General features: G+C 36.0%; 1 protein-coding gene across 2 annotated transcripts in view; it reads left to right on the top strand.

The window, feature by feature from the left end:
- Positions 1-24,992, top strand: part of NKTR (natural killer cell triggering receptor) — a 42,186-nt gene extending 17,194 nt beyond the window's left edge. Inside the window, exons 5-16 of one of the 2 annotated variants that reach the window (XM_009333292.1) lie at positions 452-539; positions 10,111-10,140; positions 11,024-11,169; positions 12,440-12,662; positions 13,240-13,392; positions 14,632-14,719; positions 17,597-17,742; positions 18,783-21,722; positions 21,969-22,064; positions 22,422-22,481; positions 23,059-23,157; positions 24,834-24,992. In XM_009333292.1, the coding sequence (XP_009331567.1) occupies positions 452-539; positions 10,111-10,140; positions 11,024-11,169; positions 12,440-12,662; positions 13,240-13,392; positions 14,632-14,719; positions 17,597-17,742; positions 18,783-21,722; positions 21,969-22,064; positions 22,422-22,481; positions 23,059-23,157; positions 24,834-24,912 (4,148 nt within the window). In that variant the 3' untranslated portion in view covers positions 24,913-24,992. Of the gene's footprint in view, positions 1-451; positions 540-10,110; positions 10,141-11,023; positions 11,170-12,439; positions 12,663-13,236; positions 13,393-14,631; positions 14,720-17,596; positions 17,743-18,782; positions 21,723-21,968; positions 22,065-22,421; positions 22,482-23,058; positions 23,158-24,833 lie in introns of both variants that reach the window. The other variant, XM_009333291.1, reaches the window with a different exon arrangement.
- Positions 24,993-26,230: the final 1,238 nt, after the last annotated feature.

Genomic DNA, 26,230 nt, shown 5'->3' with positions numbered 1-26,230 from the left:
CATACCAGGGAAATGGCTTTTTCCTCTAGATCTTTCTGCCTGAGGTGCGTGTTTTGTAAATAACAGTATTGTGTATGTTAAGTCTTGTTTTCAGTAAGTCTGCCAACCTTGTTCTTACTCGGAAAATGCTGGATTTAGATTCTCATAGGCTTGGATTTAATGTTTATTGAAGACACTAATAATGACTTTCAATTTTTTTCACTAGAAATGTTTGCACTATATCTGAAACTTGTTCTTTAAGAAAGAATGCTTTCTGTCTCATAACTGCTTCTACTGTAACTTTTGAGAGGCTTGTTTAAACTTGATTTTGGGTGGTTTTTTTTTTCCAACCTGTTCATGCTTCTTCAGCAGCAGAAGAATTTCTCCTTATAGCATCCATAAGTTACTAAGAAAATTAGACTTGCATTCCTTGTCAGGGAAAATCTGACAAACATATTTTTTCTTCAAACAGATGAAAACTTTATTCTCAAACATGACAGAGCGTTCCTTTTGTCAATGGCAAACCGAGGGAAACATACCAATGGTTCCCAATTTTTCATGTGAGTAGATGTAATACGACAGTTGAGCTTTTCTTAAACAGAGAAGCGCTGTTCATGAGAAAGATGGTATTGCTAAATTATCTATAACAATGTTATCCGCCTTATTTTAAATAGGGTTGAGTGGGTACCTGCAGTGTAAGCTGTAACAGGGAACATTAGTTACTGCAATTTGCTTCTGGCATTAATTTGGATTAGAAGCTGGTGCTACATGGATGTTCCGTGTTCATTGCTTTTTACCCTAAAAATATGGCTTATGCAATAAGTTGTTAGTGTCCAGAAAACAGATTCTTTGGCTTTGTGTGTGCACCAACCAAATCTTAACAGATTATCTGCAAATTACAGTGGTGAGCATTGTATGCAAAAGGGAGTGAGATCTCGAGGTGATTTGTATGGGTTTGCACATGCTCTTTAAAATACGATGATTTATAATTTAGTTGGGGGGGTTGGGTGTTGGGGTTTTTTGGGGGGAGGAGGATGAGGGAGGGTTTTGTTTGTTGTTTTTTTTTTTATTTTATTTTGGAGTGTTTGTTCCCGAAATGCTTTTCTTCTGTATTGCTGCATAGTTCTGTTTATTTGTGCATATACAAGCTACTTTGGTACCAATACTATGTAAATTATGTGCTGATAATCAAACTTTTCCTTCATTACCTTAAAAAAACAAACAAACAAAAAAAAAACCCCAAAACAAAACAACCATTCTAGTACATAGCCATGTTCTGTTAAATTGCAGAAAACGCATGACTCTACCATCAGTAAATACTCAGGTCTGATATGTCAGGATCTTTTGGTTAAAGTAGTTGTATTCTAGGTTCAGTATTAGTATTTTTAAACTTGCTAATTTTTATGTGATTGTTTCTCCTGTTAACTCCCTTTTAAAAATTACCTTCTGTTAATGTTTAACAGTTTGTATTTGGAAAGATCTAGATTATAACTTTGGGCTTGTGCTGAGAACAACTGTGCAAACACTGGTGTTTTCAAAAGTAAATTTTAGTGTAGTTACTTAACTAGAAAAACTGGTTTTTCTTTGCCATCTTTCTTGGGGGATAAGAATGAATGGCGCTTCACTGTCTTCGGTAAAGGAGTAAATTGTCCTCAGTCTTTTTTTTTCCTTTTTCCCCCCTTTGCCTGAAAAAGATCTTCAGTATGATATGATCAAGTTCAGATAAGAGACATTTTTAGTTCTCGTTCTAAAGAATGCCCTAAAAATGGAAAATGAATGGGAACCTAAGAGGAAGTCTTTCAGTTATCACTGTTCTGACTTTCCATACAGATAAAATCGTAAGTGTCAAAAGCTTGTTTTCTGTTACCTTCAAACCAAATTTTAGATGTTGTGCTTCCTTACAGTAAATCTGAATGGATATGTATACACATTAATATGGAAAACAATCTCTATATAAAACCCCTTATTATTGGTTTAATAAGCTCTCTGCAAGACATTGATTTACTATTTACTACTTGGTGACTTATCTTTTGGTTCTCTTGTCATGATTTTCCATTTTTAAGCTTATCTGAACAATATACATGAAAACTTAATGATGTCACATCAGTCAAGAAGCTATCATTTGAGGGCTCTAAAGTTTCTTTTCTCTCCTGCATTTGATTCGGAAGTCGTCGTCTTTCCCTTATGCTTAGTAGGCTCAGCTGACCTGTTCGGTTAGATTTAACAGACATAAACACCTTGTATCTCCCCACACACCAAAACAACCTAAGGTTGTGTTAGATGCTAAATTAAAATTTACATGGGACAATAAAATAAACAGTATTTAAGAGCACTTAAGTATTTTGAAAGATGCAGATTTCTTCAAAAAATGTTTGGGTCGTCCCCCCCCCCTTAAAAATCACTGTCAAGAGAAAGTATTAGTTTGGTGGAAGTTCAGGCAGAGTAAGATACCTAAACATAATTGTCTCCACGTAAGCTAGGTTCACCTCAGCTGCCTGTAGGAATCTAAAGCCATTTTTAGGGTCCTGGGGAATCCTACCTGCCCTTCAGCTGCTGGGAGAGAAGGGTGTGGATGTTCTGAAGGTTTCTTGGATATCCTGTAGTGTCTTAAACGGCACCAGTTTGCTCTAGATTCAGGCAAGTGGATCAAGCCCAGGAGTAAACTTCAGTATAACCGATGAGGTTTAGGTGGGCGGCTAAGTCTTTAAAGCGTGCTCTAACGCTTTAGACTTCTGTGACCTTCTTGACCGGGGCTTTTTTCATTATACGCACGCAGACATCTAAAGCCGTTTGAGACACTGTTGGGAACTCCAAGACAGGGTGTGCAAATACGATGTAGCACCTGCAAGACACCCTGTACTCCTGGAGTAGCAGCTGGAAGCTGGGCAGGATACAGTAGGGCAGCTCAAGATGCCTCCATGTTGGCAACAGAGCGTTCTCCCTAGATCTGACCAGCAGCTGAGATGCCCAGCTCACTTGTGGATGCCTTTACTGTATTCACGTTTATGCACTTAACCTGAATCCCACCTTTGGCCTCCAGTACCGCAGCTGATCCTGGGAATGAGTATGTACAGTTACAGAATCCGTACAGAAGCCACTGAGGCTGCTCGTAAAGGCAGGTGTGTACGTATACAGTCAGTTGCAAAGTCAGGTTCATGTTTGATAACTCAATTTATGAATAGGCAAGGATGGATGGTGAAACACATAGTTCAACGGTCTGTCTTTTTTATAGGGTTTTTTTAATGGTGGAAGTTGGTTTCTTCGTAACATGGAGAGCTTGAAATTCAAGATTCAAAGTAGGAAACAACTACTAAAGACTTTAACTAGGCAGTTTCTGACTTTAACTTTAAAATGCAATATATTAAAGCAGTTAGTCTTGCTTGGTGACATTTGTCTGGTTAGGGAATGTACTGTGTATCTCTACAGCTTTTCTTAAATAAAATATGTTTGTTTCCTTTAGTGATATACTTCAAGCTAAAATTCGAATGTGTTTCTTAAAAGAATGCTCAGTTATTCAGTAGTTTATCATTAGGAAAAATGTTCTTCAAATGTGTAACCTGAAAATTGTGTGAAAGGGCAGTCGTTAGTGGAAGTCTTTAGATTTTTAATGGTTTGAACATGCTTAATTTTATTGATGAGATTTATAGAAAGGGAAATAGTTCATCTGAACTTCTTTAGACCTTTGCTTTTTTTTTTATAGTTCATAGATAACTTCAGGGATGAGAACTCTATATTTCTGTATCATACACGTGTTTAATGCAGCAAATAAGGAATGCAAATAAGCGATACTCTTTTATATAAGTATTTGCTCAATTAGGGCTAAAATAATAGCAAGATTTCTGACAATAACATTTTTACTTGTTCATCAGAAGTGCTTTCCCTGCTTACCACAGATAAGTGTCATTTGTAATAACTAGTCTTTAGAGAAAGTAATCAGGCAGCAAATATCTCTTTGACAGACTGCGCTAACAAACTGGTCACAAGAAGACTCTTTGCAATGCCTAAAAATTGTTAAAAGTTGAGCTACAGTGGTCAGTTTTACTTGAAGTAGCAGCTTCAGACTAATCTTAATGTAAACAAGTATCTGACCAATCCTAAAGTATCATCAGCTTTCTTTGATTCATCAGGAATTCCTCTGGCATGAATGAGTTTGAAGCATTTGTAAGCAACGATAGAGAACCGGGCATGGAAAAGACAGTGTTAAGTATTGCTAGGAAGCTCCAGTGAGGCCAGTGTAAAAAGAATGAACGTAAATTAAAACACTGGTAGAAACTGGCAAGATGCAAAAGTAGAACAAAGAGTCAGAAGTGTGTGTGTGTATATGTATAATGTTAGAAGTGCTGTGCTTAGTGCTCATTGACTAATTTTCCCCACCTCTTATCTTTTTTCTTACTTGAATAGGAATAACTTGGATTGAAAGGAGAATGTTTAGCTAAGGCAGGATTGTTTTTCATGCACATGTACTTTAAATAGGCCAAGTCTATTCACACAAGTGTCTAAGAAACATTTCCTAGTCTTAAGAAGTGCATCTTGTTGAAATCCTGCAGAAAGGATACAGAGGCTATCCCTTATAATGTTTGGATTTGTGAAATATTTTATTCTTATACAAGTTATTTTATAAAATATAAAATGTGAATAAAATTTTATTTTCACATAAAATGTGAAATATTTTATTCTTAACAAGTCTTATGAGGAGCGGCTGAGGGAGCTGGGGTTGTTTAGCCTGGAGAAAAGGAGGCTCAGGGGAGACCTCATGGCTCTCTACAACTACCTGAAAGGAGGTTGTAGCGAGGTGGGTGTTGGTCTCTTCTCCCAAGTAACAAGCGATAGGACGAGAGGAAATGGCCTCAAGTTGCACCAGGGGAGGTTTAGATTGGACGTGAGGAAAGATTCCTTTACTGAAAGAGTGGTGAAACATTGGAACAGGCTGCCCAGGGAAGTGGTTGAGTCACCATCCCTGGAGGTATTTAAAAGACGTGTAGATGAGGCGCTTAGGGACATGGTTTAGTGGGCATGGTGGTGTTGGGTTGACGGTTGGACTCAATGATCTTGGAGGTCTCTTCCAACCTTAATGATTCTATGATTCTATATTGGAACTTGAATTTTCTGTACCCAAAGGGATCTGTATTGCAGACTTGTGTTAAAGACAGTTGTAAGGTACCAGTTTATAAACTAGCTATTTGTATTTTCAGATAGCACTGCTATTTAATTTGCTGCTTTTCTGTGAATAATCCTCATAGAACCATCAGTTATTTAGCAAGTGTTCTAAACACCACCTGAGTGTGTTAATCTTCTTTTGATTGTCCTGTTTCCATGTTGATACTCAGATACGGAATCCCTAGGATGGGGTAGAGGTTGACAGGAACCACTCTAGAATCATCTTCCTTTTTCTATATACTCCAATATCTGTTTTGAACTGCTGCCGAAAAGATTATTATTAGTTGTTGGGGGAGTGCATCTAGAGCATTGCACAAATATAGCTAATGTCTTCAGGTCCCTGATTGAGAGTCGGGGGGGGGGGACACGCCTGTTCTTGGATGTTCCAGCTCAGTGGCTGTGCTACTTGTTGGGTGATGTTCTTCTTGAGCAATGTATTCTGCTTCTCAGCCGAGCTGATCTGATGAAGGTATCTTGTCTCTTTAGAGAACTCCATCGTGCCTGTGGCCATACCCAACCTGCTAGTAAGGAAAGCTGCAATACAAAATAAGTGCAACTCTTGTGAAAATGAGTATATAAAGTACTATAAAATTAATGAGACTCCTGATCCTACAAATGCTTGCATGGGCTTAACTTTGCTTCCATTGTCGTACAAAATCTGTCAAGTTACACTTACTAGAAAAATAGAGGTGACTGTGCAGAATGAAGCATAAAGAAAACAATAGGAGGCAAAAAAAAGTAACCAACCTCTTTGTTGTCATGGGGAAGTTTTGTGTCATAATTAATTTATTGCCTTGTTATTTAGCCATGTAGCTTACTGAGGAATACGTCCTTGTTACAATTTAAAGAGGAATCCCGGTTGTGTTCCTTATCAGTTCGAATGCTTGGAGTTCTTGCCTCTGTGCTCAAAAGCTATTTAAAACTTGAGGCTATTTTGCTATTATTGCTAGATTTTTTTTTTCTTTTCCCATATTGAGGGTATTGTTGGTTTAGCGTGTCTCTCAAGTTCTGCTTTCTTGCTCAAAACTAAATAGCTTTTTAAAAATACTTTTAATGTGTGGTGCCATACGTAGTTACTAAATTCAAACAAACTAACCACTTTGGTTTGCTAAATGAAGGCTAAAATAAATTGTGAGGACTTCTTTTGTTTTGATTTTACAAATTATTTCTGAACGTTACCAGCTTATTAAGTGGTTCATTTCTAAGTGTTTTTGGTGTCCCAAAACAGGTATTTTACTAATCAACAGTTAATTTTTTTTACTGTGAATGAAATACCTTTGAGCTAATTATTGAACAGTTGACTAATATAAAAATCTAAAAATTTCAAGTGAAAGGGGCGGATGTTGCGTTATCTTTGAGTAAAAGTGGTATATGTGGGCTTATCACACAAGCAGGTCCTATTGGCTTGATCAAAAGTTTATGTGAAAGCACAGCCCGTGTGAAAGCATTCACAGGATGGTTTTATGTGTAGTAAGTAACAAACAGATCATTTCAACACTTGGGTATGCAGAGACATAATTAAGAACTATTATTCTTAATAATAGTTCTATTCTTAATAATAGGGTGGGGTGGAATATAGATAAGCTCAACTGATAATGCAGTTTTAAAACATTGCTGCTGTTCAGAATTATACCAGAGCAAAAGTATGGTATTATTAGTTGGTGCACGTTTTGCCTTTTTTGCATCTACAATGCGTTTGTTTTTCTATAATTCTGAACACAAACAATCTAATAGCAATGCACATATTTTGGAGAAAGCACCTATTTTTCTTAGTTTTAGAAAAGCTTCATAAGACAAGGAAGGTGTCAGCTAATTATGAACTGTATGAAGTTGTAGACTTACTGACTTAACGCATTTCACTTGTAAATCAAAACGTTTAAGCGATGGTGTGCCATCCTATGAAGTGTATACTTAGGACTGGATTCAGTAGAGCATTTGAACACCTGTGTAACTGCAAGCACGTGAATAAACCCACTGAAATCAGTTATTCATCTGCTTAAAGTCGTGCATATGTTCCAACACTTTTGCTGGATTGAGACTTAGAGGGGAGCGGGAGGATTCTCTTTTCTACCTGTTTATCTTTGTAATAGTGTATGCAAGCAGGTTATGTCTACAGGTTTCTTTTTTTGTTTTTAAGGAGAACTTACTGTAGTTTTCAAAGTACCTTGTATTCTAAAGAAAATTTAGAGCCCTCTTTTAGGCATCCTTGTTCTGCATACAACTTGATTAATATTAATTTTAAACTTGTATTTAATAAAACATAGACTCAGTTTTGTCTGAAAATGTATTACAATTTATTTCTGCCATTTTTGTGTAAAATTTACAGAAACAGTGTTACATCGTGCGCTCCAAAGGTAATGTCTCATTCCTCTAAGGCTGTGTCCTTTCCTTTTTCTTTCTGTTTTTATCTTTCTTGTTTATCTGATCATATTGTTATGTGCATTGAATCCTTTGTTAGGACTGAGGTTCTTGGAGGGGGTGGGCGATAACATGCTTTTATCAAAAAGATGCTTTTCTCTTCAGCAGTATCTTAAACCATTTTACTCTAAACTTGAGTGAAGAAAGGTATTTGTCCCTCTGTAAATAACTTGGATAATAGTATATATTATGAGGCAGATTCTGAATGTTTTAAATTATAAAAGTTCTGTTTAGAAATGTTTTATTAAAATATTATTTTGGGGGAGGAACCTGTCATGACTCTAGGTTTCTATAGTGCAAAGGCAGTAAGTAGGTTTTCTCCTGGTTAAGTTTTGAAACCAAAGCAAATGTTCAAGGATTGAAAGGCAGAACATACGCAGAAAACTTTTGAAGTGGTCTTTTAAAGTGCACGTTTGCAGAATAAATGTCATGTTAAAACCCTGATGTTGAGATGAGAAAACTTTCAAAAGCGCAATGGGGAGTTGGGTTTCTGCTTCCCATCAGAAGTCTGTTAAGTCACCGAACTCCTTGTCGTGCATCTGAAAAGTTTTCTTTTTGGATGATGCTTTTCCTCGTGTTTTTACTTCGTGAACAAGTAAATGAGAAAAATCCATTACACTGGCAATTTGATAGATAAAATAGAAAGGAAGAAACCTCTATGTGGGTTTTAACGTACCAGTTATCCCTTTCTTTGCTTATTGAGGACTAGTCTAAAGAAAGGACATGCTTAGGTAATTTGCTCAATTGGTCTTCAAGTGCTGCTGCTGCGTGGCAGGAGCGCATTACTACAGCATTCGTATCAAGCGTGTTTGAACCTGTTGCTCTTTCTAGCTAATTCCAAGCACTAAGTCTTGTTTATTATTGGTTTCATTGAAGTAACCCACTTCTATTTTTTCACCACTTTAAATCAGCTTTATAATTAAGCCCGCTTAAAATGTTTACTTAATAGCAGGTTGTTAATGCAGTTACCTTTTGCTTAAAGAACTTCAAAAGCAGTAAGAGTTTTTCTGTTTGTAGTAATATGCTGTATTAACAAGGGAAAAACAAAGAACACCCCTTCTACTGAGAAATTAAATGTCAACTTGATAGCATTTCTTTCCCTGTGTTAAACCAAAGAAGTTTTCTGTATTATTTGGTATTACAGAAGTGAAAGGTCTGGTTGGCATTTGGAGCTTAAAAAAAATCAAGAGTGTAAACACTCCTGATTCACAGTTCCATCTTTTGGCACGCATTCCAGCACTGCAGTGTTTTGTGACCTAATAGTTCAAAACTCAAGTGAAGATATGTGCTTTAAAAAGTAGTATTTTATTATAGCAGTGAAAAACTGACTTCATTGTACCACATCTGTGTTGTTGTAAATTTAGAAGAAGCATCTGTGATTGATTATTTATTTTGAGAGAGGGGAGTTCATTGGAAGAAGGGTAGGAAGGCAAAATAGTGCCTGGGGAAGAGAGAGGAAGAGTGTTTTCAAATATTAAAATAACTTCAAATGCAAATTATCTTGACTTCTATTTTTTTGTTTCTCCCCTAATATATAAGCACGTTCTGATGTTCTTTACTGAATTTGTCTGCGTAGCAAGGTTCCCTGTGCAACAGTAACGCAGGCTTACTTGTAGAAGTAATTTTCTTTCCTTTTTGGAAAAGGATATAGAGAGATGCAAGGTCATAGCATTATCATCAAAAAGGTGAATCTTAACATGTAATTATATACGCACAGCTTTGAATATTCCAATTTGAAGTCAACTCAGAAAGTTGGCATAACTCCAAATGCCTTTTAGGATAGTGTATAAAATGCAATGCAGTCGCATTTCTTCTTCAGGCTAGACACAGCTAAATGTGGGAAGCTGAAAAATAGGGAGGAAGTCTGCATTTATCACAGAAGCAAACTGTGGGGTAGCGTACAATGTCTGCTTGCATTGTGCTGCTGTTGCTTTTGGGAAGCCTGTGAGCCTATGAGCTGAAGTGCTATAGTCTTGATGGTTAAAGATAGGAGTATTGCTTTGTATTCTGAGTCATGAGGCCAACCAAGTAAATGGAGAGTAAGAAAGTAGCAGCGTGGGGGGTGGGGAAGCAAAGAATCTATATAATATGACAATTCTCTTCTTTTTTTTTAAATAAACTGACTTTAAAGTGACCTTGTAATGTAATGTAAGAACCTAATAATTTCAGAAACACTTAAATTCCATTAGTTACAATTTGGCAAAAAATATTGGGTATCTTCTCTGTGATTAAAAATGTTAGTGAGTTATATTTGAATGTGTATTTAAAGACATTTATTTGAAGATTGTTTATTGCATGCATAAAATGATACTTGGTACAACTTTCAAGTATGCACAGTTAGCTAAACTTCAAACAAATTTCATGTAAAAGTTTAAAAAAAGCCTGTGTGTATAATCTGTAAAGTTTTTTTGATTCCATGTATGTAACTGGATTTTTTCACTATTTTTGTCTTACCTTCACCTCTTTTTTTTTTTCTGTGCCATTCTCCTCTTTTACTTCATCTGAATCCCTGATTTTTTTTTTTACCATCTTACCATCTTGCTGTTTGTCAAACAGAACAACAAAACCTGCTCCTCATCTCGATGGGTAAGAAACCTTTACAGTTTCTCCAATGATGGCTAAAATTTGAAGGCTGTAAGTCTTCACATGTTATATTGAACGTAGATGACAGTGGGAAAACAAATGCTTCATTCTGTGAAAGATTATACAGTAGAACAAGATGAAAAACAAAAGTTTCAGTTCTATAAAAATTTCAAGTTGCAACTTATTTCCTAAAGCTGGTCAAAAACTTGGAAGGTCTTAAATCCTAACATTCATTTCTTTAAAACTAGTTGCTGCCCTCAGTCCATAAATCAGTGAGTTGAAATGTTAAGTTTAATATATTTGGATAGTATTCTTTTTTTGTGTCATGTTTTTATCCCCAAAATATATTAGTTCATGGAAGTATAAGTTATGGGGCAAGTGGAAGAAGGACAGAGAAATGTGGTATGGTTAAACAAAACTGGGGATTCCTTAATTATAACTGTCCCTGCAATGCCAGTGGGAACTTGTATGCTGAGTGTGTATAGACCTATAAATGCTTCTTCTCTGGGGAAAACTGCACTTTGTCATCTTTATTTATGGACTCTTGATCACTCTATTGCACGAAACATCAAAAATAGAAGTATGGGTTAGAAACGAAGATCTGTTTACTCTGCCCATGTAGAAGAGAGGAGAATGACATCAAGTAGTTCTCTCAAATAGAACTGGAGTGGAACCTCTGTTTCATGTTGCATGAAATCTTAGCGTTGTTGTAAATGTAGAAGTAATAAAAATCTTATTTTTAAGTTTAATACATTTTAAGAGCCAGATGATACCAGTGAAGCTGAATGTTTCTATTTCAGAATGACTTTTAAAATCTGAAATTAATTGGAAAATAATTACAGCAATATATAAACGTTTGTACTTTCCAAATATTTTATTTCTACAGTGTACATGTTGTCTTTGGACTGGTTATTTCTGGTTTTGAAGTAATAGAACAAATAGAAAATCTGAAAACTGATACTGCAAGTAGGCCCTATGCAGATGTACGAGTTATTGACTGTGGGGTGCTTGTTACAAAATCAGCAAAAGATGGTAAGCGTATGTATACCTGGAGTTAATTGAATGTTGATATTGTTTTCAGAGAGTATAAAAATTAGGCCAACATCTAGAAATCAAATGTGGTGAATCTCTAGAATCTGAATTCTTACAAGCCTTTGAAACTTAAAGCTTGGTGTAGGTGAGGAAGGCATAGCAAGGGACGAGGTTTTCTGACCTAAACCTTTGTGCCTTGGAAAATGTATGCCTGCTTCCTATTCTCCTTAATTAACGTTGCAGGTTAATGTGACATACTCAAAGAGTAATTCGAGCTTATTTTTCTGAGTTTGAAAGATGGAGACACAAACACAAGCTTTTCTTGAAGTTGAATCTTGTGCAGTTTCCAAAGGTTTATTTTAAGATTGTGTAACGTTAATATATGCCGTATATGTAGTCAACGGCATTTTCCTTTTCATGAGAATTCACAGGGAATAAATGATCTTAAAAATATATGTTTAGACAGTTGCTGTAAAGTAGTGGAGTGTTGTAAGTTTGAGTTTTCTAGTCCACTTTTGACTTGCCTTAAGGATAATATGGTTATTTATGTCCTTTAGAGAAAGTCAAGAGGATAATATAAAAGTATGAGGATGCAGAAAGGAGAGAATGACAAAGTTTTAGAAATAAATATACAACTGAGGCTGAGACTAATTCTTTCTTAAACTTTGTTTTGTAACCTGTGCATTGCTTTCTAAAGAAACTAAATTATTTTTTTTACTATAAATGGTCTTTGCTTATTTATGTATTCTATTCTAATCCAAAGGTGTGAATTCAGTGTTATAACCTAAAATACATTTTCAAAGGAGAAAAGGGAGGGAACCCTTCTTAAAATGATACTTATTTCTCAGCCTTTCTTTGTATTAGCTTGGCACAAGTTAATGTTCAACTTCAGTTATAAAGTTACTGTGTATGACTTAGGAATGTTTCCGCTTTGCATCAATATGTCATCTTATATGGTGGAAGTTGTGCATGGAAGCTCTTACAGCTCACTTCATAGGAACTGAAGAAATTTTTTTACAACTGTCTTTGCTGGAAAATATTTGTATCATTTTATTGATATGAGTTTAGACTGAACACAATTATATGACTTTTTATTGTATTTTAATGTAACTTACTGTGAAAAAAGTTCATAGTTTATGCACAGAGTTCCTCTGGAGCAGTACGTGTCTGTATTTGTACATATATGAAATTGTATATTTTGTGCTGTATATATACACAATGAACATACATGCACACAAACACACGCTAAATTTAAAATATCTGTTTTAAGCTTTGGAGAAGAAGAAGAAAGTATGTTCTGACTCAGAAGCTTCAGACTCCTCCTCCAGTGCATCGAGCTCTTCAGAAATTTCATCTGAAAGTGAAGCTGACAATGAAAGAAGCAGAAGAAGAAAGCGTAAAAGAAGAGCTAAAACCAAACAATCAAGAAAACGAAGAAAGGAAGAGAGGAAGAAAGAGGATCCAAGGTGCAAGCGAATCTCAAACCAAAGACGGTGACTAGTCTCTTAAATTTAAGAATTTCAGAGAAATCTGAGAAATTCTACTTTTTTTTTTCCCCATGAAGTACTTGAGCAATGAATATGATGGTGCCTTTTATTCTATAAGTTTGGATTTTGGTGGTTGATTTTTATAAACAAACAAAAAAAAAGCTGAGCTTGTTGGGTAGCTTTTTCTATGAAACAGTTTAAGATCTTTGTAGGTAGAAGCTAGAGCGACTTTGAAGTAAGCCTCAGCACAGGAAAGTATTTAGGACTCACTTTCCTGTGTTAGAGTGAGACATTAGGCAGATAGATCTTTGATTTATATTTGATTATATTTCAAAAATATTTCATGACAAACGGCAAATTAAAAGCAAAATTATTTGCTGTAAACTGAGAACTGAACCTTCTTTCCACTAACAGTGCACCATCCTTCCTTTAGCATAAAAGGAGTTGTTAATGAAATACATTTTGATTAAGCCATCTTAAGGCTCAATGCATCATATGGGCTTGTTTTGGAATTTGCTTTGAAAAGTGGTGTTTATCAGTTGACAGTTAATTTGATTTATCAACTTATTTTTCCCCATAGCAGCCTTTCTGACAAGAGTGATATAACAGAAAAAGCAGTCGACGTTAGCACAAAGAGGGACAAACCTGTGGTACGTCCTGAAGAAATTCCCCCAGTGCCTGAAAACAGATTTTTGTTACGAAGAGATGTGCCTGTTGTCAGTGTAGAACCTGAACCGTAAGAATCATTGAGCTTTCTTATTATGTTGACTTGGTGGAAACTATGCATAAAATTTTCCTGCTAACATTGTATTACTAGTACTGATAGCAAATGATTGCTGTACTGTCAGAATTTCTAAATGAGGTAATTTAATTGTTCTTTTTACAGTTTTCTTTGTAATATTCCTTACAGCCTCTGTCAGGGTTTTTCAGTGAAACCCAATGAGTTAGTTTCACTGGTCCTTAAGGATCATGCATGTTACAACCTTAAACTCAATTACAGATGATGCAAAAAAATGAGTGAATAATTCCAGAGAAAATTTTGCAATGTAAACCACAGCAAGTATTTGATTGCAAGGGAAACTTGGGATTGGGACAGGCGATTTTTTTTTCATCTTTCTTAGACTGAAGAAGAAACTTGGTTCAAAATCAGTCAATCAGAATTTTATGACCCATCTGTGATTTTGACAATAAGAGAAAATACTCTTCTTTTGATACAAAGGAAGTCATGAGTTCACAAGTTACTTCCAATTTGTGTTTTGCACCTCTACTAAATTTCAGTTAGGCTCTTTTTCTATCAAATTTCTTTGCTTTTGGACTCAGATGAGCTAATGTATTACATTGGCAGATATCTCTAAAATCAGTTTGGGTTTGGTGTGTGGTGGTTTTTTTTTATTTCAGTTAATCGTATAGTCTCCTGTAAGCCTTTTCTTGAAGCGTTACTTTACTCATGTTTCCAAAGCCTTAGTAACTGCTTCTTTGAAGATATTACACAGACGGTAAAAAGGAGTGCTGAATTACCTCTTGTTGCTTAGGAGAGAAGCGAGGCTTTAGAACCTGTGGGCTATTGTGAATTGCTGTTCCCTACGCGAAGACGTTGTTGTGTGACTGCTGAGATCCTGAAACCGTTCTGACCACGTTGTCTTCATGAGTTGTCCCCCAAACACAAGTTAACCTCTTTAGAAAAGCCACGTACCACTTTGAACTTGAAGTACGCTGTTAATGTTAGCATCTATTTACACGTAGGGAGGTCAGATAGGCTATGCGTTTGGTTGAAAGCACGTATACGTTGATTTGCCTTTTGTTGCAGAACTGTGCATGCCTTGCTTTATTTTTTGGGGAATTCACTGAATTCTCAGTTCTGCCATGTCTCAAAATAAATGAATAAGATTAATATTTTGCATAATTAACTTAAAAAAGTTTTAAGTTAATTTTGGGGGTTTTGCCATGTAAGCTCATATTTTTTTAATTCATGTAGGAAGCTTCTTGATGCTACGCCAGTTCTGACTGACCAGAAACCATCAGTCTCTAAATCCGGACGAAAAATTAAAGGAAGAGGCACAATAGTATGTGACAACTATTTTTCTTTTTTCTTTCCTCTCACCCAGAGTATCCTTTCTGACCTTGAGCTTTGAATTTCGTTGAAGGCTTTGTATGATACTTAACTATTGTTGACATGTTGTAGGTTCTCGCTTAGAAGGTTGAAATATTGCTGTCAGGTAGTTCATTTTATAATGCCTTTTTTTTTTTCCATCCTTCTTGTTAATGTCTTTTTACACAAAGATTGTTTGGGAAAACAAATGCTTACCCCTCAGCTATAAGAAATCTTCAAACGTAAGAATAAAATTATTTCTTTTTAAAGTTTGGAATGAATTCAGCCAGGTTCATCCCATGCAAGCCACAAGATCTAAAGTAATGAGAAGTGACAAGACCTTTTACTTTTCTCCACTCATTGGATTTCCTTGCTGTTTCTGTTAAGCCTTAGGACTGTAACACGTAACGGTAGACAAAGCTGTTCTGCAGTGTCCAAAGTGTATACAGCCCTTTCTGATGTATATTGCTTGTCCTCCTAAGTTCTGGTATTTGCATCTTCTGATGATTGTGCATACATTGCTGAGAAATAACAGTTTTGTTGGCAACTTTGGCAGAATCGCTTACATTGTTCTGCTCTTTGACATTTTAAGTCAACCTTTTGTTTCCTTTTTTAGCTACTTAATGTAGTTTGTCAAATTTCATCATCTGTCCTGGCTGAGATCAAGTCCATGTAATTTCATAGGTGGCACTGCATGGGCAAGAAGTTACTTTTTTGCAGTGCTGGCAGTGAAGCATTCTTACAGATTCCCCACCCCCCTTCCTCTCTGAAGACTGCCACTGTTTACGCACATTTCACTTCTGCTTCAAGTCTCTGGTATCCTGAAGGTTTTTGTGTTAGTGCCACTGTACTCGAGCAAAAGTTTTCTTGTCTCTTTTTTAAAAACCCATGATACAGGGTCCAAAGCACTGCACAGCTACACTGTTGTTTTTCAGTCAGTAGAAGAGCGAGGAAGTAAGAAAAGCTTTTGTAATTGCGCATTTGATTCTGGTGCGTTTCAAATTGTAGCATGCCATGACTGAGCGTATTCTTCCCCTTTAGAATGTTTTCCTGGATCAATTAACAGGCAGCATTTGGGTAACCATAAACCAAACGAAGGCTTGGTCCTGCCACATACTTGTGCAAGTGAAAGTCCTCAAAAAAAAAAATTTTATGTAGTGAGATCAATATCTATATAGCTGAAGACACTTTTTGTTAGAATGCTCTTAACTGAGACTCCTCTGAGCATGATTTTCTTATGTGATAGCCACTGGATTTGAGAAGTACTTTTCTACTGATCCCCATGATGCAATTATTTTAAGCCACAAAATTAACGGCTTAGATGGCCCTAGCATGAAACAAGGTATTGTAGTGTTTGGGCCTCACCTGAGAACCAAACCTTGTTTGCCAGCCTTGACATTAAATCTGATAGCTGTCCTTGCTGCATCTGACAGCTTTCATTTGTATTTGACACTTGTGATATGCACTAAAGGAAGCCTTTTAAATGGCATGTTTTGAAATACTTATGTAAATAAAGACTTCTGGAAAAATAGCTTAAAGCTGAGTGGAATTGGCTTTTGCCAGGGATTCGGGTGTCTGTGTCTTGCTTTTTGTAACTTTGGCACCCTCTTGGCAAAACTAAGAATGAAAACCAGTAATATCGGAAATAATTTAGGACTAGCAATTAGTTGGAGAAACACATTTTTCTGCCATCTCTAATAGTCTGGCAACAGTTTCTATTCAGGGTGAACTTGTTTGATGTTTTTCAAGATACTTGTTTTTAGTTTTGAATCTTCTTGGGTTCTGAGAGACTCCTGAGTATAACACGAGAGAATTAGGGAGATCCATGAAACCTTAGTAATCTATTATATGCCATTCTTCTGTAAAAGCTTTTTTTTTTAATTGGTCATTGCTTCAGCTCAAAGGATAGCAACCTCCAAATCTTCATGGCAGGTTATCTTTATTTTCTTATATGAACAGGGTGTCGTAAAGACTTCTACCTGTAATTAACTGAATAAACCAATACATGCATCTTTCTGGTTTTATTCTGGGGGGCAATGTATTTTTTTTTTCTTCCACATATTGCTTGCTTTTATAAGTGACTCAAAATAATTGAGTAAAATCCAGATGTTTTTCTTTATTGAGTCAAGGAGCATCTAATTTCCTCACAGAATTTATCTAAGTGTGTATCCAACTGGGTAATGGAAAATAATGAGTTAGAATATTAGAGTTTTCTCTCTGCTGCACAATTAGCTCTTATTGCCTACTTAAGTATTGTGCCTAAGCATGATTTTTTTTTTTTTTTAAGTATGAAGCTTCATTACACTTTTGTGAAAGATTATTTTTAGTTATTTTTTGCTTGGAAAGTGTCTGAACTGGATTCCCATTTCTGAAGGGCTGAACAGCAGTAACTTTAGAAATAGGGCTTGTCTTTACCCAGGCAAGCAGTTAGGTGTCTGCTAACTGAAGTGAAACATCTGTGCTTTAGTATCCTGAAAAAAAGTTGGTTATCTGCAGTAATTGTGTTATTTCAAAAGGTATTATGTAAAGGGAATCCATGACCTCTTCCTTAATTCTTCCTTTTACGTTTTGGAAAAATGGCTTAGCTTACCCCTCTCAAGCTTTGAGAAATGCTCTCTCAGACTATGAAAAGATAGTCACACATGCGGGTTATATGCATACCAAAAGTGGGTATTTTTGGCAGGAAATCTAGAATGTGTTTTCTTCATGGACTTCGTATGGGTAATGTTGTCTGGCTTGTCTTATGAAGATGCATGCAAAATCTGTGTAAGAGTCACGGTATATTTTCTTCATTATCCAGTCTCTTTTAATGAAAAATATATTATGCAGCTATCTATCTTTGTTTTCGTAGCGATATCACACCCCACCTCGATCACGATCATGTTCTGAATCTGATGATGATGAGAGCAGTGAGACTCCTCCTCACTGGAAAGAGGAAATGCAGAGATTGCGAACATATAGACCACCTAGTGGAGAAAAGTGGAGTAAAGGCGATAAGTAAGATCCTTACTACAAATTTAAAATGTCTTGGGTTTTAACACAAGCTTTAATAGATAGTGTAGATGTACCATGTCATTCATGTTTGAATAAAAAAATGTAAATATCTTCGTGGTTAACACATTCCCTTTAAATTCTGAAAATTGGAAGTTGAAAACTTTCTTAAAACCTTTCTACTTTGCTAATGAATAACCAGATGAACACGTGCTGAAAAGTGTCAGAAGGTCAGAAGAGTTGTTTCTGATGGTGCCATCTTGGATACCTATTTAAGCAGTCATTAATTGACCTGTCTAGTTTCCTGTTGCGTTCCATCGAGCTAGTCATGTCAGATTTCATTTAGCCTCAGACTTGGTTATATGGTTTCTTTGGATACTGAATAAAACAATCGAATCCACCAATCCTATATTGTTGTAGTTATATGTTCTTTCTGCAGTTACAAACGCTGTGATGGAAGCCCAGCTCTACAGAATTTCTGATTGCTTGATACTAAATATGAGCTTGTATCAAATTACAACAGAGAAACCCCAAAAGCAAAACTGAAGAATATTCTATATAATCATTATTGAATAATTGCAAATGTTTATGATAAGTCTTTTTATATACTGAGTGCATTCAGTTTATTGATATATTGCAGGGTACTAGCTAAAAGAATACTTAATAAGATGAAGCGTTTAAATTTGCATTTAAACGTGGTTTATGAATCCCGTAGTTGTAGTGGTAGCTGTAACTACCCAAAGTCCTATGGACTTAAAATTAAACATTAAATCTCTTTACACAGGTTCTACAATATGCAAAGCTTGCTGATGTTGGCTAATTCATTTCTTAGGGAGAAGAAGCTCTGTTGATAGTGGTGTAATTCTGTGTCTTAAAATGAGTGTAACAAGCTCGGTCAAAACACAGTTGTCTGGTAGTAAAGGGGAGGTGGTATTAATTGTTTTTAAACTTAACTAATTGCCTTGGAGGAGGGGAAAATACTTAGTTTATCATAAATTTTTTAAAGAATTTCCACTTAGCGTGGGGCTTATTTGTTTGTTTTTAAGGTTGAGTGATCCATGTACAAGCAGATGGGATGAAAGAAGTGCATCACGGAGATCAAGATCTTGGTCACATAACGGTTATTCTGATCTAAGCACTGTGAGATATTCCAGCCATCACAAAAAGCACAGAAAAGAGAAAAAGAAGGTGAAACATAAAAAGAAATCTAAAAAGCAGAAGCATTTCAAAAAGCATAAGCAAACAAAAAAAAAGAAAACATCAGCCTCATCAGATGTAGAATCCTCTCATTCCTTCCTCAGGAAGACAAAATCATCTTGTGATCGTGAGAGGAAATCTCGTTCTTCTTCATTGTCTTCTAGACATTCATCCAGAAGAGACTGGTCTAAATCTGATAAGGAAGAACAGAGTTCATCGACTTTATCAAGTAGAGGGACTCGATCATACTACAGGTCCAAGTCCAGATCTAGGTCTAAATCAAGATCTTATTCCCGAAGAAGTTCTAGATCAAGATCAGCCTCTAAATCATCGCGTTCTCGAAGTAGGTCGAGGTCGAGTTCTAACCCTAGGCATCAAAAGACAGTTTCCAATTCTCCACGAAATATTTCAACACGATTAAATGAAAGTAAGTTGAACAAGACTGCTGAGCCTGTACGAGCAGTTATACTCCCCAGTGATAAAGTTGTCGTACCACCAGTTGTCCCGGAAAACCTCCCTGTTATACCCTTAAGTGACAGCCCACCGCCTTCAAGGTGGAAACCTGGGCAGAAACCATGGAAGCCATCTTACGAGCGAATTCAGGAAATGAAAGCTAAAACAACCCATTTAATACCCACACAAACTAATTACAATTTAGTAGTTATTAAAGAGGCTAACACTTCTTCCTCATACTGTAAGCGACAAAGGAGTTCAGATAGCGATCGAAGCGGTTATTCCAGATATCATAGTGACAGAAGCTCAGACAGTTGGCTAAGATCAAGAAGCAGGTCTTCTCGCAGTAGGTCGTACTCAAGATCTTATACGAGATCTAGAAGTCCATCTAGCTCTGGGACAAAATCTCGTTCTTCTGGCAGATCGCCATCACCGAGTAAATACCGCAGTGACAGGTCAGGTTATAGTGAGTCGACATCTTATTATTCCCTTAGTGATGATGATAGACACAGAAACAAAAGAAAATCTGCATCAAACGATCAAAATGCTCGGTCTCTTAAACTGAGGCAAGAAACGAGCTCTGAAAGTACTCTCCCTTATAAGTGTACAAAAGACTACGATGAGTCTTCTCAAGGATTGAAAGAGACTGACAGTTTATCATCTTCAGACTTCTCTACTGACAGTGAGCGTTCTGCCAAAATGAAAGTAGTCCAAGAAAAAGAAGGCCGTTTTCAATTAGAAGGAGATACTCAGAAACAGGATAAAAATAGCTTAAGTTCTGAGAGAGGGGAGGAGAAATCCAAATGCGAGCGGGATTCTGATCATGCTAAAAAGCAAGCAGCTAAGGAGAAATCTTCTGAGCAACCTAGAGGTGGTGCAAAAACTAAACGAAAATCCTATTCAGGTAGTAAATGGGACTCTGAATCAAATTCCGAAAGAGGAGAGGCAAGGCATAATAGGGGAGATTCCAGACCCTCTTCTAGTAAAGAAGAAGGAGAGGCCACATCAGGCTCTGACACGGAGCTTAGTGTTACCAAAAGGATAAAAAAACAATCAAATTCTTCAGACGGCTTTCTGGATTCTGATTGTACGTGGAAGACAAGCAAACAGTTGTCATCTTCTGAATCTGACAGTTCTTGTTCTAGCTCAACTAACATTAGAGGAAAGTCAAAAAAACACAAACATGGATCGAAAAAAACTCTTAAAAAATCACATGCCAAAAAAGCAAAAGAAAAATCAAAAGGGAAAAAGGAGAAGAAACACAAAGTTCAGAAAAGAAAAGAAACGTTTCATTGGCAGCCCCCCCTGGAGTTTGGTGAAGAAGATGATGATGAGATAAATGAAAAGCCGGTTACCAAGGATGATAAAGAAAAGCAGCTAACCAGGGACATAAAGGATAGAAAACAAGTTTATGAAAAGGATGAAATAGACAAAGATAAAATGGGAAATGGTGAAAAGTCTTGTGCGGATGAAAACCTTTTAGGTAAAAACACTACGTGCGATGCCTCACCAGATCGCAGTAACCTTAATAAAGATAACATCGAAACAAACACTTCAGCCAGTATTTTAAACTCAGGAATAAATGTGACCGCTTGCAAGAATGAGATTAAACAAGCTGAAGAAAGTAACCAGAACGGATTGGAAGATGTTATTCAGACAGATGACAACATGGAGATTTGTACTCCAGATCGTAACTCACCAGGGAAGGTTGATGTGGACATTTTGACTCCTGTCATTCTCACTGCTAAACTTCAGGCTTTAAGTGCAAGCATAAACAAAGATTTACAGGTTGAGACCCCTGAACAAGATGCTGTCAAACTAGGAAACAATATCATAGACTTTATTAATATTAAAGAAGAAAAAGAAACGGGAAGGCAAGAAAATAACTCTGTCCCTGCGTCTAGTGCTAAAGACTGTAGTTTAAAAAGTGAAATTACTGAAAATACACAAAGCAATATGATAGATAATAAATGGAAGCCTTTGCAAGGTGTTGGTAACTTACAACCAGCAACAATTAGTACTGCCACAGAAGTTAAGAACGTAGCTTCAGCACCTGAGCCTAAACCAGCAGGTTTAAGAATTGAAATAAAAGCCAAAAATAAAGTAAGGCCTGGATCTCTGTTTGATGAAGTTAGAAAAACAGCACGGCTAAATCGAAGGCCAAGGAACCAAGAAAGTTCCAGTGAGGAAGAATCTCCAAGTAGAGATGACAATAGCCCGTCCAGGAGTCTCAGTAGGTCACGAAGTAAATCTGAACCTAAATCCAGACACAGAACAAGGTCCATATCTTACAGTCACTCAAGAAGTCGATCCCGAAGTTCTACATATTCATATAGGTAGGAAGTTTGTGCTATTCCCACAGCCTACTGTGTTAACTTGAATGTTCTGATATTTTTAAGGCATGTTTTTCTTTTTCAACTCACGTTTTTCTTTTAAACAGCACTGTATCATTTAGCAAGCATGGAATAAATATTTAGCTTAAAAGATAAAGCTTTATAATGCATTTGCTTCCTGTTTTCTGCTGCTTTTCTCTTCAGTTATATTCCATTTTTGTGCTTTTCAAAGTTGTTCATTGATTGTAGGTCAAGAAGTTATACAAGAAGCCGAAGCAGAGGATGGTATAGTAGAGATCGCTCAAGAAGTCGAAGTAGTTCTTACCACAGTTACAAGAGTCGTAGGTAAGTAAGTAGCTCTAATTGGAGATAGCGTTGGGGTGCATTGCAAAACCAGTAAATTAGGCACAGCAGTCCGATGCTTCAGTCTCCGAGCGAGCTGGAAATGTGCTTAGCTATGCATACTGCAGTCTCTACTTGAAATACTGCATACTGCAGTATCTACTTGAAATGTGCAAGTTGGAATAGTCAGATTTCAAAATTTGCTGTTACTGAAAAATAATTTTGTTTAATGTTTTGTAGTATGGGTAAGGAATTCTGAGCAAAACATGTTCCCCTCCTCTCGCTCCCCCTCTCCTCCCGCTCCCTTTAGCACTTGTTTCTGATTAACTTAAAATGTCTCTGTGCTTTTGTTTTTGTCAGTCGAACCTATAGTAGAAGTAGATCGAGAAGTAGTTCTTACGGTCATCACAGTCGATCCAGGTATGGATTATAGTTTTATACAAACTCTGCAATAAATGTACTTATAAAAAATAACTTCGTATAAGAATACCCCTTTATCTATGGTACTTAAAAATATAATATCATGATAGCAACTTGAATCAAAGCAAAATCAACATAAGACGCTTTTAAAAGCTGAAAATAACCAAATCATTCTGGCATTACAGTTATAGGTGATGATACGAGATAAGTAATAGTGAACACATTTCCCTTTATTGTTAAAATAAAATTGAGTTATAAATGGAATCGCTTTGTTACTTGTTTTCAAAAGTATTAGCAAACAAGATTTTTACTGCATCTACAATTTGTAGAGGAAACGCAAAACTTTTTAAATGCTTAGTAAGTCTTTTCTAGACTAATAAATTTGAGATTTTTACTATTTGAAGATACTTGTTCTTGTATAAAATGTAGACTTATTCTGTTTGCCACATCCTTCAAAAGTAATTTCTATATAGCCACTCATCTCTGTATATAAATGTCTTTAAAACATACATTTAAAATAAATAGCATTTTGGACAAGAAATTGCAAATTTACAATTACTTTCTTCTCCCTTTAAAGTAGGTCATACACGTATGATAGTTACTATAGCAGAAGTCGAAGTAGAAGTAAAAGGAGTGACAGCTATCGAAGATCTAGAAGTTATGATAGGCGATCCAGGTATGTTTTTGCTAGTGTGACTTTGACACTGTATTTATGCAAAAGAATTTGCTAAATATATACTTAGGATGTTCATGAAGGCTAATGGGTTCCCTCCCCCCAAGTATAAAAAATACATTGTTACCAAAAGTAATAATTAAAACAATTAAAATTACAGCAAGTGTGTGAGTGAGGAAATCAGAATTTCTGACATACTAAATTTGAGGATGAAGAAGGGGAAGAAACTAGGATAAGAAAGATTTGAGAAGGTTCCAGTTCATTGTATGTATGCATTCAAAATAAGCATGTTTGGGTTTTTTAATAATTTTAAATGTTTCTTAAAAACTACAGTGAACTAGCTTAAGATTTAAATCAAGTGCCCTATTATGGATTAAAAGCTACGTGGTATGCAAAGAATTCCATTGGATGTAACCAAATTTTTTGGTTAGACTGCAAAAGTGGATTTAAAAAAAAAAAAACCTGCAAGGGAAATTAAAAATTGCAGTGCTATCCAGAATTAATTTTTGACTTCCTAGAACATATTTTGAAAGAACTTTTTACCTGCAAAACCAGTGTGCTTCTGATGAATTTCAGATAAACTTTATTCTACTCAGTCCAGGGGAATTATGCAGGTGTAAGTGAGCACATTTCACAAAGATCAGAAGTGGAACAGGAGATGGGGGGGGGGAGAGATTTCTATATATATGTAGTGAATATTGGTGGTGACTTCTTTTGTACCTTTTACTATGTCCCGTACTAGTCAGTGGTAAATCAGGCAGATCTCGTGACTACCGTAAATTTTCATCCTCTGCTGTCCTCATACTTATTTTTTTACAACTTCGTACCAACTCTTAATGGACTCTGCTCTCACCCATTTCCTCATCTAGTTCTGACAGTAAGACAACTTTCATCTTGTGTTTGAGTGGAAATTAATGAGATTAACAAAGAGTGTGGAAATAGACTTACAAAATCATTGTTTTAGGATGTTGGGAAGCTTCAGAGAAACAGTGTTGGATTAGGATACGCTCATCTTTCATTTAGAAAGCTTTCCTTACAGGCACGAGGCTAGAAAAATCTCTAAAGAAAGTTTATTCTGTGTAATTTGAATATGTCCTGTGGTTTGTCTGAAACCATCTGGACTCTGTCTTGATGTTTGGCTAGGTGCTGAGCTTGGAATTCTTCTGGTTAAGCCAAAACATTTTAATCTACAACTTCCACTCTGCAGACACTCACACACTCCTGTTGTTGTTATGGGGCCTAATTTTTAAGACCCTTCTTCAAACAAAAAACTGCAATATATAAAGCAAGGATTTGTCAAATTATCTTAGTCGAGGAACGCTTGCAATATAAAATTGTATTTGTTAGAGTATACTTCTCAGTCAGCTATTTGCATTTACAAAAACAGTTATTTGGGATGATTTCTTAGCTGTATCGGAGACAGCAAGAAACTTTATAGTTGCAAACACAGTGTGATTTGAGTTACGCAGGGTTTTCATCATGTAAAGTTAATGATTATTTTAATTTTGAGTGTCCCTTAATGAATACTTCAGTTATAAGAAATATGATCCTGTAAAAGACTTCTTGTATGTTTTCTTCTTGTTTCGCGTGTATCTGTCTTGACAATTTTTTTACATGATGCAATTTGGAATTTGAAGCTCAAAATACAATTTTGAGGCATTTTAATCTTTTCTTTGTAGATCTTACGGCTCTGACAGTGAAAGTGATCGCAGTTACTCTAACAATCGAAGTCCCAGTGAAAGCAGCAGATACAGCTGAAAACGTTTCTTTGACGATGGAAACTGTATTTAATATTTTTTTCAGTGTTATGTTAAAAGAACCTGTTTTGACAGTGTCACAAGTGAAGTTGAAGGGTGTTTACCAAGTTAGCTGAAACTTTACCATTTAACAGTGAACTCGCTTGACTGACTGTATACTTACAGAGAGAAGCACTGAGCTTGACTCAACTGGTTTTGTTTGGTTTTGGTTTTTTTTAACGTCAAATGCTACTTTTACAAAATAGGAAAAAAAAAAACAGTTTTATTTCCTTGAATCGGATTTTCCAAGCCATGAATGACACTTAGGTGAATTTGCTGCCACCGCTTTTCTGGGTGCAGCAATCAGTACTGTCTTCAAGTGTGTTTATAAACACCGTAGGGCTTTCTGCCCGTTGCTATTGAATATATGCTAGCAACTATAAAACTGTGAAGAAAACTTCTTACAAAGGCTGCCATTTCTAGTTTACTAAAATGCTTTTTTTAATGCTGGAAGATGGGTTCCATGCTGTCTTGTTTGTTGATTATTGCATTGTACACAGTGTATACACAACAGCTAGGTGATGAAAACAAAGACTGCCACTCTGTCTTAATCCTTGCTGTACTGTGATATTACAGAAGCTTGCTGAATAGGGTGAGATTAGGCACAATGGGAATTGTCAAACTGACAAGCAGTGAGCAAAAGTGTGATGAATGAGTTCTGATCTTAATATCCAACTTGTCTAAACTTTTCTGTTTAAAAGTGAATTTTGTGAAAAACAGCAGTGTTCTTAAGAGTCTGAAAAAAGCATTTCTAAACACTTTTGAATTTTGTTTCAATTCATATTACAGTGCTTGGCATACTTCAACACACATTTTGATGTTGAATATTGTAAACTGTTGGGTATATCATGAGTTTGTTCAAAACACTTTTTAAAAAACTTACATGATGATTTTTTGAGAAAACAAACCATAATGGTTCCTTTATAAAATGTCTGTAGATGTATCCCATCTGCCATAGGGCATATCGGATATTGATATTGCAGATACTGAACTATATATTGTTAAAGTGATACAACTACAAAAATACTGGGATGCCTGATAAAAAGCATGGACGATACTTTCAAAGTAAAGTTTAATACCAAAAATGCCTCCATGTTACAGGTAAACGGTTTGCAAAAAACCCATAGATTTAAGCTGAAGAGCATTGAGTAATTTTTGCAATATTCTGATTGAGTTGATTTCAAATAACTTGTAAAGTTTTTCAGTGTTTAGAAAGCTGTGTACTAAGAAACAGGGGTTTTTTTAATGGCATAATGTAACCTGAAAAGAGGGGTCTGTAG

This window comes from Pygoscelis adeliae, unplaced genomic scaffold (assembly GCF_000699105.1).
Source record: "Pygoscelis adeliae isolate BGI_AS28 unplaced genomic scaffold, ASM69910v1 Scaffold88, whole genome shotgun sequence".
NCBI classification, from domain to species: Eukaryota; Metazoa; Chordata; class Aves; order Sphenisciformes; family Spheniscidae; genus Pygoscelis; species Pygoscelis adeliae.
The sequence above is the reverse complement of the archived record's forward strand: the minus strand, read 5'-3'. Positions and strand labels throughout refer to the sequence as shown.